General features: G+C 29.3%; 1 protein-coding gene across 7 annotated transcripts in view; it reads right to left on the minus strand.

The window, feature by feature from the left end:
* Positions 1–13,999, minus strand: part of LOC135136915 (multidrug resistance-associated protein 1) — a 37,159-nt gene that overhangs the window by 11,590 nt on the left and 11,570 nt on the right. For 5 of the 7 annotated variants that reach the window (XM_064066424.1, XM_064066432.1, XM_064066446.1 and 2 more), the window contains exons 5-10: positions 13,799–13,996; positions 13,114–13,747; positions 12,485–12,631; positions 5,334–5,418; positions 4,574–5,281; positions 4,147–4,527 (exon numbers count right to left, since the gene is read on the minus strand). In XM_064066424.1, coding sequence (XP_063922494.1) covers positions 4,147–4,527; positions 4,574–5,281; positions 5,334–5,418; positions 12,485–12,631; positions 13,114–13,747; positions 13,799–13,996 — 2,153 coding nt within the window. Of the gene's footprint in view, positions 1–4,146; positions 4,528–4,573; positions 5,282–5,333; positions 5,419–12,484; positions 12,632–12,774; positions 12,922–13,113; positions 13,748–13,798; positions 13,997–13,999 lie in introns of all 7 variants that reach the window. The other 2 variants (XM_064066439.1, XM_064066406.1) reach the window with 2 other exon arrangements.

Genomic DNA, 13,999 nt, shown 5'->3' on the forward strand with positions numbered 1-13,999 from the left:
CCAAAATCAGTCGTGACTTAGGAAGTACTAGCTCCGCCCACCCGCCCTCATTTTTTTTGGTTATTTTTTAAATTTTCGATTTTTCAATGGGCTGTTTTTATAATTTTTCTTTCTTTCAATGTAAAATTTTAAATTTGGCGATTTTTCAACTTTTATTAGGTTTTTTAATTTCTCGATTTTTCAATTTTTCGTTTCTTTCACGTTTGATTTGCAGTGTTTCCAGTTTTCAATTTAAATTTGTATCGAATAATTATTATAATTTTGAAAATTTTTACTATTTTGTTTTGGGATTTTAGAATTTTTTAATTTTTCAATTTTTCGATTTTTAATTTCTCCCAACTTTTGGATGTTTCAATTTTTAGATTTTGCAATTTTCTGATTTGCAATTTCACAAGTTTCCATTTTTTAATTATTCAGTTTTTCGATTTCTCAATCTTTCATGTTTTCAATTTTTCGATTTGCAGTTTTTCGTTTCGTGTTTTTTTTTGTTTTTTACATTTTCCGTTTTTCAGTGGTCTGTTTTTATAATTTTTCTTTTTTCCATGTGAAAATTTTCAATTTTTGGATTTTTTTAATTTCAATTCTTCTACACTCCTTCATTCTAGTAACTACTATTGATAGTGTTCAGTCTTATCTTACCAAATATTAGCCCCGCCCACCCCCCCTCCTCTATTTTCGTAGAAGATATATCATTTGCCAAAATCAGTCTTATCCTAGCAGGTACTAGCCCCGCCCACCCACCCTCTCTTTTCTTAGAGGGCACATGATTTGCCAAAATCAGTCGTGTCTTACGAAGTACTAGCCCCGCCCACCCACCCTCTCTTTTCTTAGAGGGTACATGATTTGCCAAAATCAGTCGTGCCTTACGAAGTACTAGCCCCGCCCACCCGCCCCCAATTTTTTTTGTTATTTTTTAAATTTTCGATTTTTCAATGGGCTGTTTTTATAATTGTTCTTTCTTTCAATGTAAAATTTTAAATTTGGCGATTTTCAACTTTTATTAGATTTTTTAATTTCCTGATTTTTCAATTTTTCGTTTCTTTCACGTTTGATTTGCAGTGTTTCCAGTTTTCAATTTAAATTTGTATCGAATAATTATTATAATTTTGAAAATTTTTACTATTTTGTTTTGGGATTTTAGAATTTTTTAATTTTTCAATTTTTCGATTTTTAATTTCTCCCAACTTTTGGATGTTTCAATTTTTAGATTTTGCAATTTTCTGATTTGCAATTTCACGAGTTTTCATTTTTTAATTATCCAGTTTTTCGATTTGCAGTTTTTGTTTAATTTTAATTTTTCACTTTTTAATTTCTCCCAAATTTTGGATGTTTCAACTTTTAGATTTTGCAATTTTCTGATTTGCAAATTCACGAGTTTTCATTTTTTAATTATTCAGTTTTTCGATTTCTCAATTTTTCATATCTTCAGTCTGTTTTTATAATTTTTCTTTCTCTTAATGTGAAATTTTTAAAATTTTCGATTTTTTAATTTCTCGATTTTTCAATTTTTCGTTTCTTGCAATTTTGATCTGCAGTGTTTCCAGTGTTCAATTTAAATATGTATCGAATAATTATTATAATTTTGAAAATTTTTACTATTTTAATTTTGGGATTTTAGAATTTTTTAATTTTTCAATTTTTCGATATTTAATTTCCTCCAAATTTTGGATGTTTCAATTTTTAGATTTTGCAATTTTCTGATTTGTAATTTCACGAGTTTTAATTTTTTGATTATACAGTTTTTCGATTTCTCAAATTTTCATGTCTTCAATTTTTCGATTTGCAGTTTTTCGTTTCGGTTTTTTTTTGTTATTTTTTTAAATTTTGGTTTTTCAGTGGTCTGTTTTTATCATTTATCTTTTTTTCAATGTGAAATTTTTAATTTTTCAATTTTTCGATTTTTAATTTCTCCCAAATTTTGGATGTTTCAACTTTTAGATTTTGCAATTTTCTGATTTGCAATTTCACGAGTTTTCATTTTTTAATTTTTCAGTTTTTCGATTTCTCAATTCTTCATGTCTTCAATTTTCCGATTTGCAATTTTTCGTTTCGGTTTTTTTTATTTTTTTAAATTTCGGTTTTTCACTGGTCTGTTTTCATAATTTTTCTTTTTTTCAATGTGAAAATTTTAAATTTCTCGATTTTTCAATTTTTCGTTTCTTTCTGAAAAAATTGCTCGGAGGTTATTTCGACAGAACTTCCCTCGCTCCCCAAGTGCAGTTCAAGAAATCACGCCTCTTCGATTTTCCGAGCTTTTAATTTTTTGGTTGTTCGATTTCTGGATATTTCGGTTATTCAATTTTTCGATTTTTAAGATCAAAAATTTTTAACATCGAAAAATTGAAAAATCGAAACCCGGGAAATCGAAAACTTGAAAAGTCGAGAAATCGAAATACGGAAAATCGAAAACTTGAAAAATCGGTAAATCGAAAAAGTCGAAAGATTGTAAAAATCGAGAAATCGAAATCCGGAAAATCGAAAACTTGAAAAGTCGAGAAATCGAGAAAAAGTCGAAAAATAGTAAAAATCGAAAAACCGAAGTGACAAAAATTCGAAGAAATGTAAAATTTGAAAAATCGAAAAACCAAAAAATCATAAACTAGAAAGCGAGAAATCGCCATATCTACAATTTAAAAAATGGAAAAATTGAAAAAACGAAACTCGAACATTCCCAAAATTGAAAAATCGAAAAATTGAAATATCGTGAAATGGAAACACCACAAAATCGAGAAACTGAGAAGCCGAGAAATCAAAAAATCCAAAATTCAAAAATTTGAACTTAAAATAAACGATAAATCGAAAAATTGAAAAATCTAGAAATCAAAATTTTTCATTTCTTCAATTTTTATAATTTTTCTTTCTTTCAATGTGAATTTTTAAATTTTTCGATTTTTTAACTTTTAGTGTTTCCAGTTTTCAATTTAAATATGTATCTAATAATAATTACAATTTTGAAAATTTTTACTTTTTAAATTTTGGGATCTTTAAATTTTTTAATTTTTCAATTCTTCGATTTTTAGTTATTTAATTTCTCCCAATTTTTGGATGTTTCAATTTTTAGATTTTGCAATTTTTGATTTGCAATTTCACGAGTTTTTTTAAATTATTCAATTTTTCGATTTCTCAATATTTCATATCTTCAATTTTTCGATTTGCAGTATTTCGTTTCGTTTTTTTTTGTTATTTTTTAAATTTTCGGTCTTTCAATAGTCTGTTTTTATAATTTTTCTTACTTTTAATGTGAAATTTTTCAATTTTTAGTTTCTTTCATTTTTGATTTGCAGTGTTTCCAGTTTTCAATTCAAATATGTATCTAATAAAAATTTTTTACTTTTTTAATTTTGCGACTTTCGAATTTTTTAATACATATTTAGATTCTGCAATTTTCTGATTTGCAATTTCACGAGTTTTCATTTTTTAATTATTCAGTTTTTCGATTTCTCAATTTTTCATGTTTCCAATATTTCGATTTGCACTTTTTCGTTTCGGTTTTTTTTTTTGATATATTTTAAATTTTCGGTTTTTCATTGATCCAATTTTTCTTTTTTCAATGTAAAAATTTTCAATTTTTGGAGTTTTTAATTTTTCGATTTTTCAATTCTTCTACACTTTTTCATTCTAGTGACTACTCTTGATAGTGTTCAGACTTATCTTAGCAAATACTAGCCCTACCCCCACCCCTCTATTTTCGTAAAAGGTATATCATTTGCCAAAATCAGTCGTATATTAGGAAGTATTTTTGTTTTTTTTTATTTTGACTAATCAGTTTCATGATTTTTCAATTTTTCTTTTATTCATTTTTTTTCTTTTTTCTAGTTTTCATTTTAAATATGCAATAATAACTACAATTTCAAAAATTTTAATGTTAATTTAACTTTTTTGAGTGACCCTGTAAAAGCAAATCTAAAAAATGAGGTTCTTAATTTGATCAATGAAAAATTGGTCGAAGGCTATGACTGTAAAAATCTAATTTTACGATTTTCGTTTGGTGATAGCCGCTGTAATGTATAAACCAGAGGCATAAATACCACCTCTTGTGCTTCAACATTAGGTAATAGCAATCTGACGCTCAAGTGTTTATTTACATTGGAAGAATGCCACGTAGAAATTAGTTTTTTTACTTTTCGAGATAATTACGCTACTCACCTAGCCACACATTCGACCCGATGCTAAAACCTTGGAACAACATATTGAGGAAAATCGTGGCAAAAGTCAAAAACAACCCAATCGACTTCAAGTAGTGCTTGTAAACACTCCACTTAACGCTACCAGTTTCAGTTTTTTCCACCTCTATCAACTTGTCGCCTTTCACCGGCGGCTTTTTGGGTTCTTCCACTGAGCTAGACCGATGACGCAAACTCCGATCGGCACTATCAACAGACTTTTGCCTCTGTAGCGACAGACTCGTTTGATCAGACCCCGTTTCGGACACCGATTCGGAAACCCGTGACCTATGCCTCGACAATTTCTTACTAATTTCTTCCGAAACGGCAGTCCCACTCAGTTGGTTTTTCAAAGCGTCCAGTTCTACAAAACATGTTTAGAACTTAAGTAAACCCGACTCAGTACCAACCTTCTTCGTCTTCTTCCACTTCGTTAATATGCTGCAACAAAAACTCCGAAAACGCGCCTTTTTTATCTAGTAGTTGTTGATAAGTACCACACTCTGAGACTTCTCCGTCTTTAAGTACAACGATTTTGTCAGTCTGGGGTAAGTACGTAATTCCGTGAGTCACCAATACTCTCGTCTTATGTTTAAGTAACCCTTCTGGTCCAATCACCTGTTCGAAAATATGTTTCCCTACGTGACTATCCACAGCGCTTAACGGATCATCCAAAAAGTATATATCCGAGTTTGCGTAAACCGCTCGAGCCAAACTAACCCTCTGTTTCTGGCCACCGGACAAATTTATACCCTTTTCGCCGATTTCGGTTTGGTCACCGGCAGGCAACATAGCGAAATCCGGCGTCAAAGCACAAGCTTCCACCACTTTATCGTAAAGCGCTTTATCGAACGACTTCCCGAATAAAATATTATCTCTTAAGCTAGCATTCTGAATCCACGCTTGCTGCGCAACGTACGCTATACTACCCAAGGTGTTAACACGACCTGAAGTTTTATCCATTTCGCCTAAAAACGCAGAAACCAAACTGCTCTTCCCTGAACCTACCGAACCCACGACTGCAGTCAGAGTATTTTTTTCTAAACGAAGATTGATATTTTTTAACGTCGGGTCGTCGTCCCAGTTGAAGGAACCGTTTTCGATTACGAGCGGGGCAGCTGAAAATCATCGATTAAACGTATACAAAATTGTAACGAAAAATGTACGTACTTTCAGAAGAATCGTGGGTCACACTAGTCGGATCGAGCTCTTCAGCGTTCATAAATTTGTTTATCCTTTGAATCGAGACCATCGCCTATGAACAGGTGACAAGTTAAGGGGTGCGCTACTATTATGAAAACACGACTGTGCGTGTTTCATAATTTTTTACGGCAAAGAGGCGAAAGAAATTAAAGCAATAATGGAATTATTGGAAAGCTCCCACGATCGTGTCGTTATGGGGAACGCTAGACGAGAGACAAGTTTGAATTGGGCGCCATTTGTTGCCTTAAACGCAACCAGCAATTCTTCTTTAAATCTACCTGATGCGAATAATGATGATTTATGACAGGTCCACAACATACGTTCAGCACAGAATAATCATTTCTCGTATTCTTTTGACATATTAATTTTAATATTCGAGATAATTATTATATTATTCAAACACAATTTAGACCCTGTAGAGCAAACAAGGCTTATCAAGCCCGTCTATTAGTTTATTCGCCTAAATGTATTATTAATACCGTTTTCTTGTTTAGATAAGGGAATAAATTAAATGCACAGTTGTATTTTTAAACGCTCTGTATTTTTGCTCGGTAAAAATGAAAAATGAAATATACTTAAAACAGACAACAAATCGGAAAAATCGAAAAATCAAAAACTTTAAAAATCGAAAAATCAAAACACCCAAAAATCGAAACATTAAAAAATTAAATTAAAGAACCGAAACATTGCAAAATCCCAGAACTGCAATACTGAAAAACTGAAAAATGGAAGGAAAATTGAAAAATCGAAAAAGTGAAAAAATTCAAAACTGAAATCTTCAAAAACTGAAAAATGGGAAGAAAATTGTAATATGTAACTAATAATTAAAATTTCGAAAATTTTTACTTTTTTAATTTTTCGGTTTTTAATTTTTTAATTTCCCCCAATTTTTGGATGTTTCAACTTTTAAATTTTACAATTTTCTGATTTGCAATTTCATGAGTTTTCGTTTTTTAATTATCCAGTTTTTCGATTTGCAGTTTTTCGTTTCGGTTTTTTTATTTTCAAAATTTTCAGTTTTTCAACTTTTTTAATTTCTCGATTTTTCAATTTCTGGTTTCTTTCATTTTTGATTTTCAATTTAAATATGTAAATAATAATTAAAATTTTGAAAATTTTTACTTTTTTAACTTTTCGATTTTTAATTTCCCCCAATTTTTGGATGTTTCAACTTTTAGATTTTGCAATTTCCCGAGTTTTCATTTTTTAATTATTCAGTTTTTCGATTTGCGGTTTTTGTTTCGGTATTTTTATTTTCAAAATTTTCATTTTTTTAACTTTTTTAGTTTCTCGATTTTTCAATTTTTGGTTCCTTTAATTTTTGATTCTCAATTTAAATATGTAACTAATAATTAAAATTTTGAAAATTTTTACTTTTTTAATTTTTCGATTTTTAATTTTCCCCGATTTTTGATGTTTCAGCTTTTAGATTTTGCAATTTTCTGATCTGGAATTTCTGCAGTCTTCAGTCTGTTTTTATAATTTTTCTTTCTCTTAATGTGAATTTTTTAAAATTTTCGATTTTTCAAGTTTTAGATTTTTTAATTTCTCGATTTTTCAATTTTTCGTTTCATTTTTGATTTACCGTGTTTCCAGTTTTCAATTTAAATATGTATCTAATTATAATTTTGAAAATTTTTACTTCTTTAATTTTGGGATTTTAGAATTTTTAATTTTTTCAATTTGTCGATTTTCAATGTTTTAAATTCTTCCAATTTTTGGATGTTTCAATTTTTAGATTTTGCAGTTTTCTGATTTGCAATTTCACGAGTTTTCAATTTTTGATTATTCATTTTTTCGATTTCTCAGTTTTTCATGTCTTCATTTTTTCGATTTGCAGTTTTTCGTTTCGGTTTTTTTGTTATTTTCTAAATTTTCAGTTTTTCAATAGTCTGAATGTGCAATTTTAAAATTTTTCGATTTTTCAACTTTAATTTCTCGATTTTTCAATTTTTTGTTTCTTTCATTTTTGATTTTCAATTTAAATATGTATCTAATAATTATATTTTGAAAAATTCAAAAATCAAAAATTGAACACTCGAAAAGCCAAAAAGTCGAAAAATCGAAACATCGGAATGTTCAAAAACTGAAACATCGAGAAATCAAAACATCAACAGTAGAGGAGTCAAAAAATCAAAAAATTAAGAAATCAAATTAGACCAAAATCGAAAAATCGAAAAGTTAATAATTGAAAAATTGAAACATTTTAAATGAAAAAAAATCGGTAAACCGAAAAATTGAAAAATCTAAAAATCGAGAAATTGAACAATCTAAAAATTAAACAATGTAAAAATCCAAGAATTGGAAAACCAAAAAATCTAAACCGAGAACTTGAAAAATCGAATAATCGAGAAATCAAAACATCAAGGAAAACAAAAAAATTAACGGAAAATGTAGAACTTAAAAATTGAAAAATTAAAATACCTATCGAAAAATTGAAAAACCGAGAAATCGAAACACCAAAAAATGAAAAAATTGAAGAACCGAAACATTGCAAAATCCCAGAACTGAAATACTGAAAAACTGAAAAATGGAAAGAAAATTGAAGAATCGAAAAAGTGAAAAAATTCAAAACTTAAATCTTGAAAAACTGAAAAATGGAAAGAAAATTGAACAATCGAAAAAGTGAAAAAACCCAAAACTGAAACATTGAAAAATTCAGAAATGGAAAAATTGAAAAATCACAATTGAAGAAAGAATTGAAAAATCGAGAAATAGAGAAATGGGAAAATCAAAAAATCAGTTAATCGAAAAATTTAGAAACGTCAAAAATTGAAAACTGAAAAATAAAAAAAAAAAATAAAAATCGTAACACTGAAACATCGGAAAATTGAGAAATCGAAAAATGAAGAAATTCGAGAAACCGAAAATATGAAGAATCGAGAAATCGAAAAAATCGATAAATTAAAAAAACCCAACAGTAATATGTCGAAAAATTGAAAAATCGAAATCGGGCAAAACTGAAGTACCGTAAAGTTAATAAATTGAGAAACTGAAAATTTAAAAAAAAAAATCGTATCAAAATCTAAAAATTCAAAAAATCGAGAAATTGAACAATCAAAAACTCAAAACATTGAAATCCCAGTAAGTTGATAAATAGGAAAATTTAAAAAACAAAAATTTTCAAAATCCAAGAATTGAACAACAAAAAAAATCAAGCCTGAAAACTCAGAAAATCGAATGATCGAGAACTCAATACATCAAAGAAAACAAAAAATCTAAAATTTAAAAATTCGTCAAATTGAAAAATCATGGAACTGAAAAATCGAAAAGTCGAGATAGTGAGAAATCTAAAAACCTAAAACTTTAACAACTGAAAAATTAAAATATCGAAAAATTTAAAAACCGAGAAAACACAATATTAAAAATTTGAAAAATTGAAGAAACGAAATACTGCAAAATTCCAAAGCTGAAATATTGAAAAACCTAAAAATGGAAGGAAAATTAAAGAATCGAAACAGTGAAAAAATCCAAAACTGAAACATTAAAAAATCAAAAAATTAAAATATCTGAAAATTGAAAATTCAGAAATTGAAAAGTTCTCAATATTCAAATCCTGAAAAATTGAGAAATCCAAGCATCAAAAAATAGTAAAATCGAAAAATGTAAAATTTAAAAAATCCAAAAATTGAGAAATAAAACAAAAAGAAAAATCGAAAATTTAAAAATTCGAAAAACTGAAAAATTAAAATATCGAAAAATTGAAGAATTGGGAAATCGAAACACCAAAAAATCAAAAAAACAAAAAACTAAAATTGAAAAATCACAAAAATGAACACTCGAAAAGCCAAAAAGTCGAAAAATCGAACCATCGGAATGTTCAAAAACTGAAACATCGAGAAATGAAAACATCAACAGTAGAGGAGTCAAAAAATCAAAAAATTAAGAAATCAAATTAGACCAAAATTGAAAAATCGAAAAGTTAATAATTGAAAAATTGAAACATTTTAAATGAAAAAAAAATCGGTAAACCGAAAAATTGAAAAATCTAAAAATTAAACAATGTAAAAATCCAAGAATTGGAACACCAAAAAATCTAAACCGAGAACTTGAAAAATCGAATAATCGAGAAATCAAAACATCAAGGAAAACAAAAAAAATTAACGGGAAATGTAGAACTTAAAAATTGAAAAATTAAAATACCTATCGAAAAATTGAAAAACCGAGAAATCGAAACATCAAAAATGGAAAAATTGAAGAACCGAAACACTGCAAAATCCCAGAACTGAAATACTGAAAAACTGAAAAATGGAAGGAAAATTGAAAAATCGAAAAAGTGAAAAAATTCAAAACTGAAACATTGAAAAATTCAGAAATGGAAAAATTGAAAAATCACAATTGAAGAAAGAATTGAAAAATCGAGAAATAGAGAAATGGGAAAATCAAAAAATCAGTTAATCGAAAAATTGAGAAATCGAAAAATTTAGAAACGTCAAAAATTGAAAAGTAAAAAATAAAAAAAATTAAAAATCGTAACACTGAAACATCGGAAAATTGAGAAATCGAAAAATGAAGAAATTTGGGAAACCGAAAATATGAAGAATCGAGAAATCGAAGAATCGATAAATTGAAAAATCCCAACAGTAATATGTCGAAAAATTGAGAAATGGAAATCGGGCAAACTGAAGTACCGTAAAGTTAATAAATTGAAAAACTGAAAATTTTTGAAAAAAAAATCGTATCAAAAACTAAAAATTCAAAAAATCGAGAAATTGAACAATCAAAAAATCAAAACATTGAAATCCCAGTAAGTTGATAAATAGGAAAATTTAAAAAACAAAAATTTTCAAAATCCAAGAATTGAACAACAAAAAAAATCGAAGCCTGAAAACTCAGAAAATCGAATGATCGAGAACTCAATACATCAAAGAAAACAAAAAATCTAAAATTTAAAAATTCGACAAATTGAAAAATCATGGAACTGAAAAATCGAAAAGTCGAGATAGTGAGAAATCTAAAAACCTAAAACTTTAAAAACTGAAAAATTAAAATATCGAAAAATTTAAAAACCGAGAAAACACAATTGAAAAATTGAAGAAGCGAAATATTGCAAAATTCCAAAGCTGAAATATTGAAAAACCTAAAAATGGAAGGAAAATTAAAGAATCGAAACAGTGAAAAAATCCAAAACTGAAACATTGAAAAATTGAGAAATGAAGAAATGGGAAAATCAATAAAATAAATTTACGCATTAATTAATTTTTGGGGTCATCCTGTATATGCAAATTAAAAAAACATGAATGGAATGGTAAATCACAAGAATAGATTCATCATATTTTATACAATTTAGATAGTATTTATTCAGCACAATTTTGGGGTGACGTCATCAATTTTTTAGAGGGGATAAGTAAATATATTGTGATTTAAACGGTCCTGGTTTAATAACAAAAAAATATGTCGTAAAAAAATGTACGATTATGGTTTAAATATTTTTTAGATAATCCTGACATGGATGTAGAAACATTTATGACAGCCAAAGAGGTTTTTTTTTTGAAAAAATTATCTTTGAATTTAGACCAAATTGAAATAGACACTAGGCAACAGGCACATCTGGGCAAAAGAAAGAGAAATTAGGGTTACGGCTTCAAATTTTGGATGTATTTACAAACTTAGACCGACTACAGCAACAGCCAAAACTGTGGAGTCTCTGTTGTATAGTACATTTAGAGGTAATAGCCATACATACTATGGACAACAAAGTGAGGAAAAAGCTGTCAAGTGTTTTGAAATAAATAAAAATATAAAAACTTGTTTATTTCAAAACAATTGCCTTACTTGGCTGCTAGTCCAGACAGGGTTCTAGAGGACAGGAGTGCATTAGTCGAAATTAAATGCCCTTCAAAATCGCAAGATTTGTCTCCCGAAGAAGCGGTAAGAAAAAAAATAATCAAATTTTGTACATTGACTGACAGAGAATTGAAACTAAAAAAAATCATGTTTACTACTTTCAAGTCCAGGGACAAATGCTTGTTACGGGTATTTCACAAGTTCATTTTGTTGTGTGGCCACCCAAAGGAATTAATATAGGAAAAAAACGAAGAAATATATAAAAAGATGGCAGATAAACTTGGCAGATTTTACTTTGACGCATTATTGCCCGAAATAATTGGTTTAAGAAGAAAGAGGAACCTGCCTTTGCGAGAGATTTTTTTAAAATAAATAAAATTTGTTTCTATTTTTTTATGTACTTTAATAATTTATTAGGAGTACATTTTTCATCACCAAGACTTGCATATTTTTATTATAAATATATTTTGAAAATGATCTCTCGGCAAATGAAAACATATACGAGCACTTTTTTCGAGTAAACAATGAAGGGAGAAGTTACTGGGCGTAGGGCTTTTTTAAAACACCTCCTTTCTGGGATAAGTAGTAGATACACTTAGCTACTTATACGTGTTAAACAAAAGCTGTATTTTATATATTTTTTATTATTATTATAAATATATTTATTAGTTTTATTAATTAACAAAGCAAAATATATATTAACAATAATATTACAATGAATTTTTAGTAATCATAAATTTTAGTGGCGCTCCTATCGGCAAAGTACTTAACTAACGGCTCAAAATCTGTCGAATTGATAACCATTTTTTTCAATAATTGTTAGTTTTTATTAAAAACTCTGCTAACCAATAGATCATTAATTTTCCTCTGATATTCCTGTTAAAATTATTCGACGTATTTTGCATTAATTTGTGGTATATTTTGATTTTAATAAACACATTATTATTTAAACAAATTGTACGACTAACTAACATTTAATGACTCTGCGGCCTGTAAAAAATGATGTTTTATCCATGTGCGAATTTTCAAGCGATTCTATGATGGTTATGACTCAAAAAACTTGAAAAGAAAACATACAATGGTGCTTTTTTTACGATATTTCTGAGCCATATTTTTTTAGTTGATTGAACTGTTCTCTGCGCTCTAGAATATGAAAAAAGCTGCAGTTTGATGTATGATTCATCTATATTAATGTCATTTTTTCATACAAAAAACCAAAAAAATATTATACCTCGTCTAGCGAGTCCCCTTAAGGTCCAGATTTGTGAACAATCTGAATGGTTTAAGTCGATCGTGCGAACTTCTACGAATACGATATGTTTATAGCTTACTTGGACCAGGTTTGAAATCATCATTGGCAACATGCTCAGCGGAAACCTTAGTATATTGAAGAGAGAAACAGATACAAAGGCCTTACTCGCATCAAGAACGTTATTCTCGTCCACCAGGACATATGTACCGAAAGAGACTAGTGATACCTAGAGCATGCAGATGAAACAAATAGTAGAATAGGCTTAAACCACATCCGTTAAAATTCAAGTGCTATGGTTTCAGTACACCTCCATGTTAAAACGCGATGAAATGTGTTATTGTTTTTATTGTAATCAATGTAATCAAGTACCTCAACACAGTACACTATCAACATGGGTAGTAATGACATTGGCAGTCGCATTATGCTAAACAAAGAGAGTGAAACAAATGCCACTTCGGGTGTCAATATGTTCTCGGCGCTGCTGTAGACGTAAACTGCGAAGGTGACTAAACACACCTACACATGTAAAGTATTACAAAAACGAAAATCAAAATAAATACATAATTTAAAAATAAACAGCTGTAAAAAATATAGTTAAACACGAAATTATTTTTTTTTTTTATTGAAACTGTAGTATATTTTTCATTGCCAATTGTGTCGATTTTCGCGTAAATACTGAACCATTTTTTAAAAATACGATATACTCACCAGGAACGGTGCGCATGACCAAATAAACGACGTGCCTGCGTTCATATAAGCCGCTTCTTTAAGCACTTGTATTTCCTTCCCCCTAATCTTCAAAATCTGCTTCTCAAAACTCGGCTCCCACGCATACAACTTAAGTACTTTAATTCCGCTAAGTACTTCATTCATCAACTTCACGCGTTCATCCTTATTCTTCATTTGCTTGATTTGTAAAACTTTGACTTTATTGGCTATGTACCCGTTGATAGGAATCAAAATAATCATGACGGCCAAACCGGCCAAAACCGACGGTCCTAGAATATCCCACAGGAAGTACAACGATAGAATAATCTGCAGAGGTGCCGACCAGATCATATTAATATAGGCCGTGAGATCAATGAATTTTTGTGCGTCGACTGACATCAAATTGACTATTTCTCCGACTGTGCTTTCTTTGCGCGCTTTATTCGAAACTTTCAGCGACTTCTTATAAATCGCGGAAACCAAAGCTGTACGTATCCGCATTCCCACGACGAACATCCGATTAAAGTACTGGGACAAAACGATAGTTTGGATGGTGGCGGTGACAAAAAGCAAACCAGCGTAGAAAAACCCTTTCCATTGCTCTTCGCTATTTTTGACGAACTGTATAAGCAAACTAAACACAAAAACAGTTGATTTAGTGTCACAAAAATCCAACCTGACTTACTTTAGTATCTGCGGGCTCACGAAAGTGAGCAAATCTTGAATTAACTTTAGTAAGGCACCAAATACGAACGTGGGTCCGAACGCTTTGACCAGAGCCGGGAGGATCGACGCTTGTTTCTTTTTGGTCGAGCTGTCGACAATATCCACACGTGCTGAGTCTAATTTATACGAAGCGCGCGTTTGATGTGTGGGAGAATTTCTG

Source organism: Zophobas morio, unplaced genomic scaffold (assembly GCF_036711695.1).
Source record: "Zophobas morio isolate AGI-343-1 ecotype UQ-CSIRO unplaced genomic scaffold, CSIRO_AGI_Zmor_V1 ptg000004l, whole genome shotgun sequence".
Lineage (NCBI taxonomy): Eukaryota > Metazoa > Arthropoda > Insecta > Coleoptera > Tenebrionidae > Zophobas > Zophobas morio.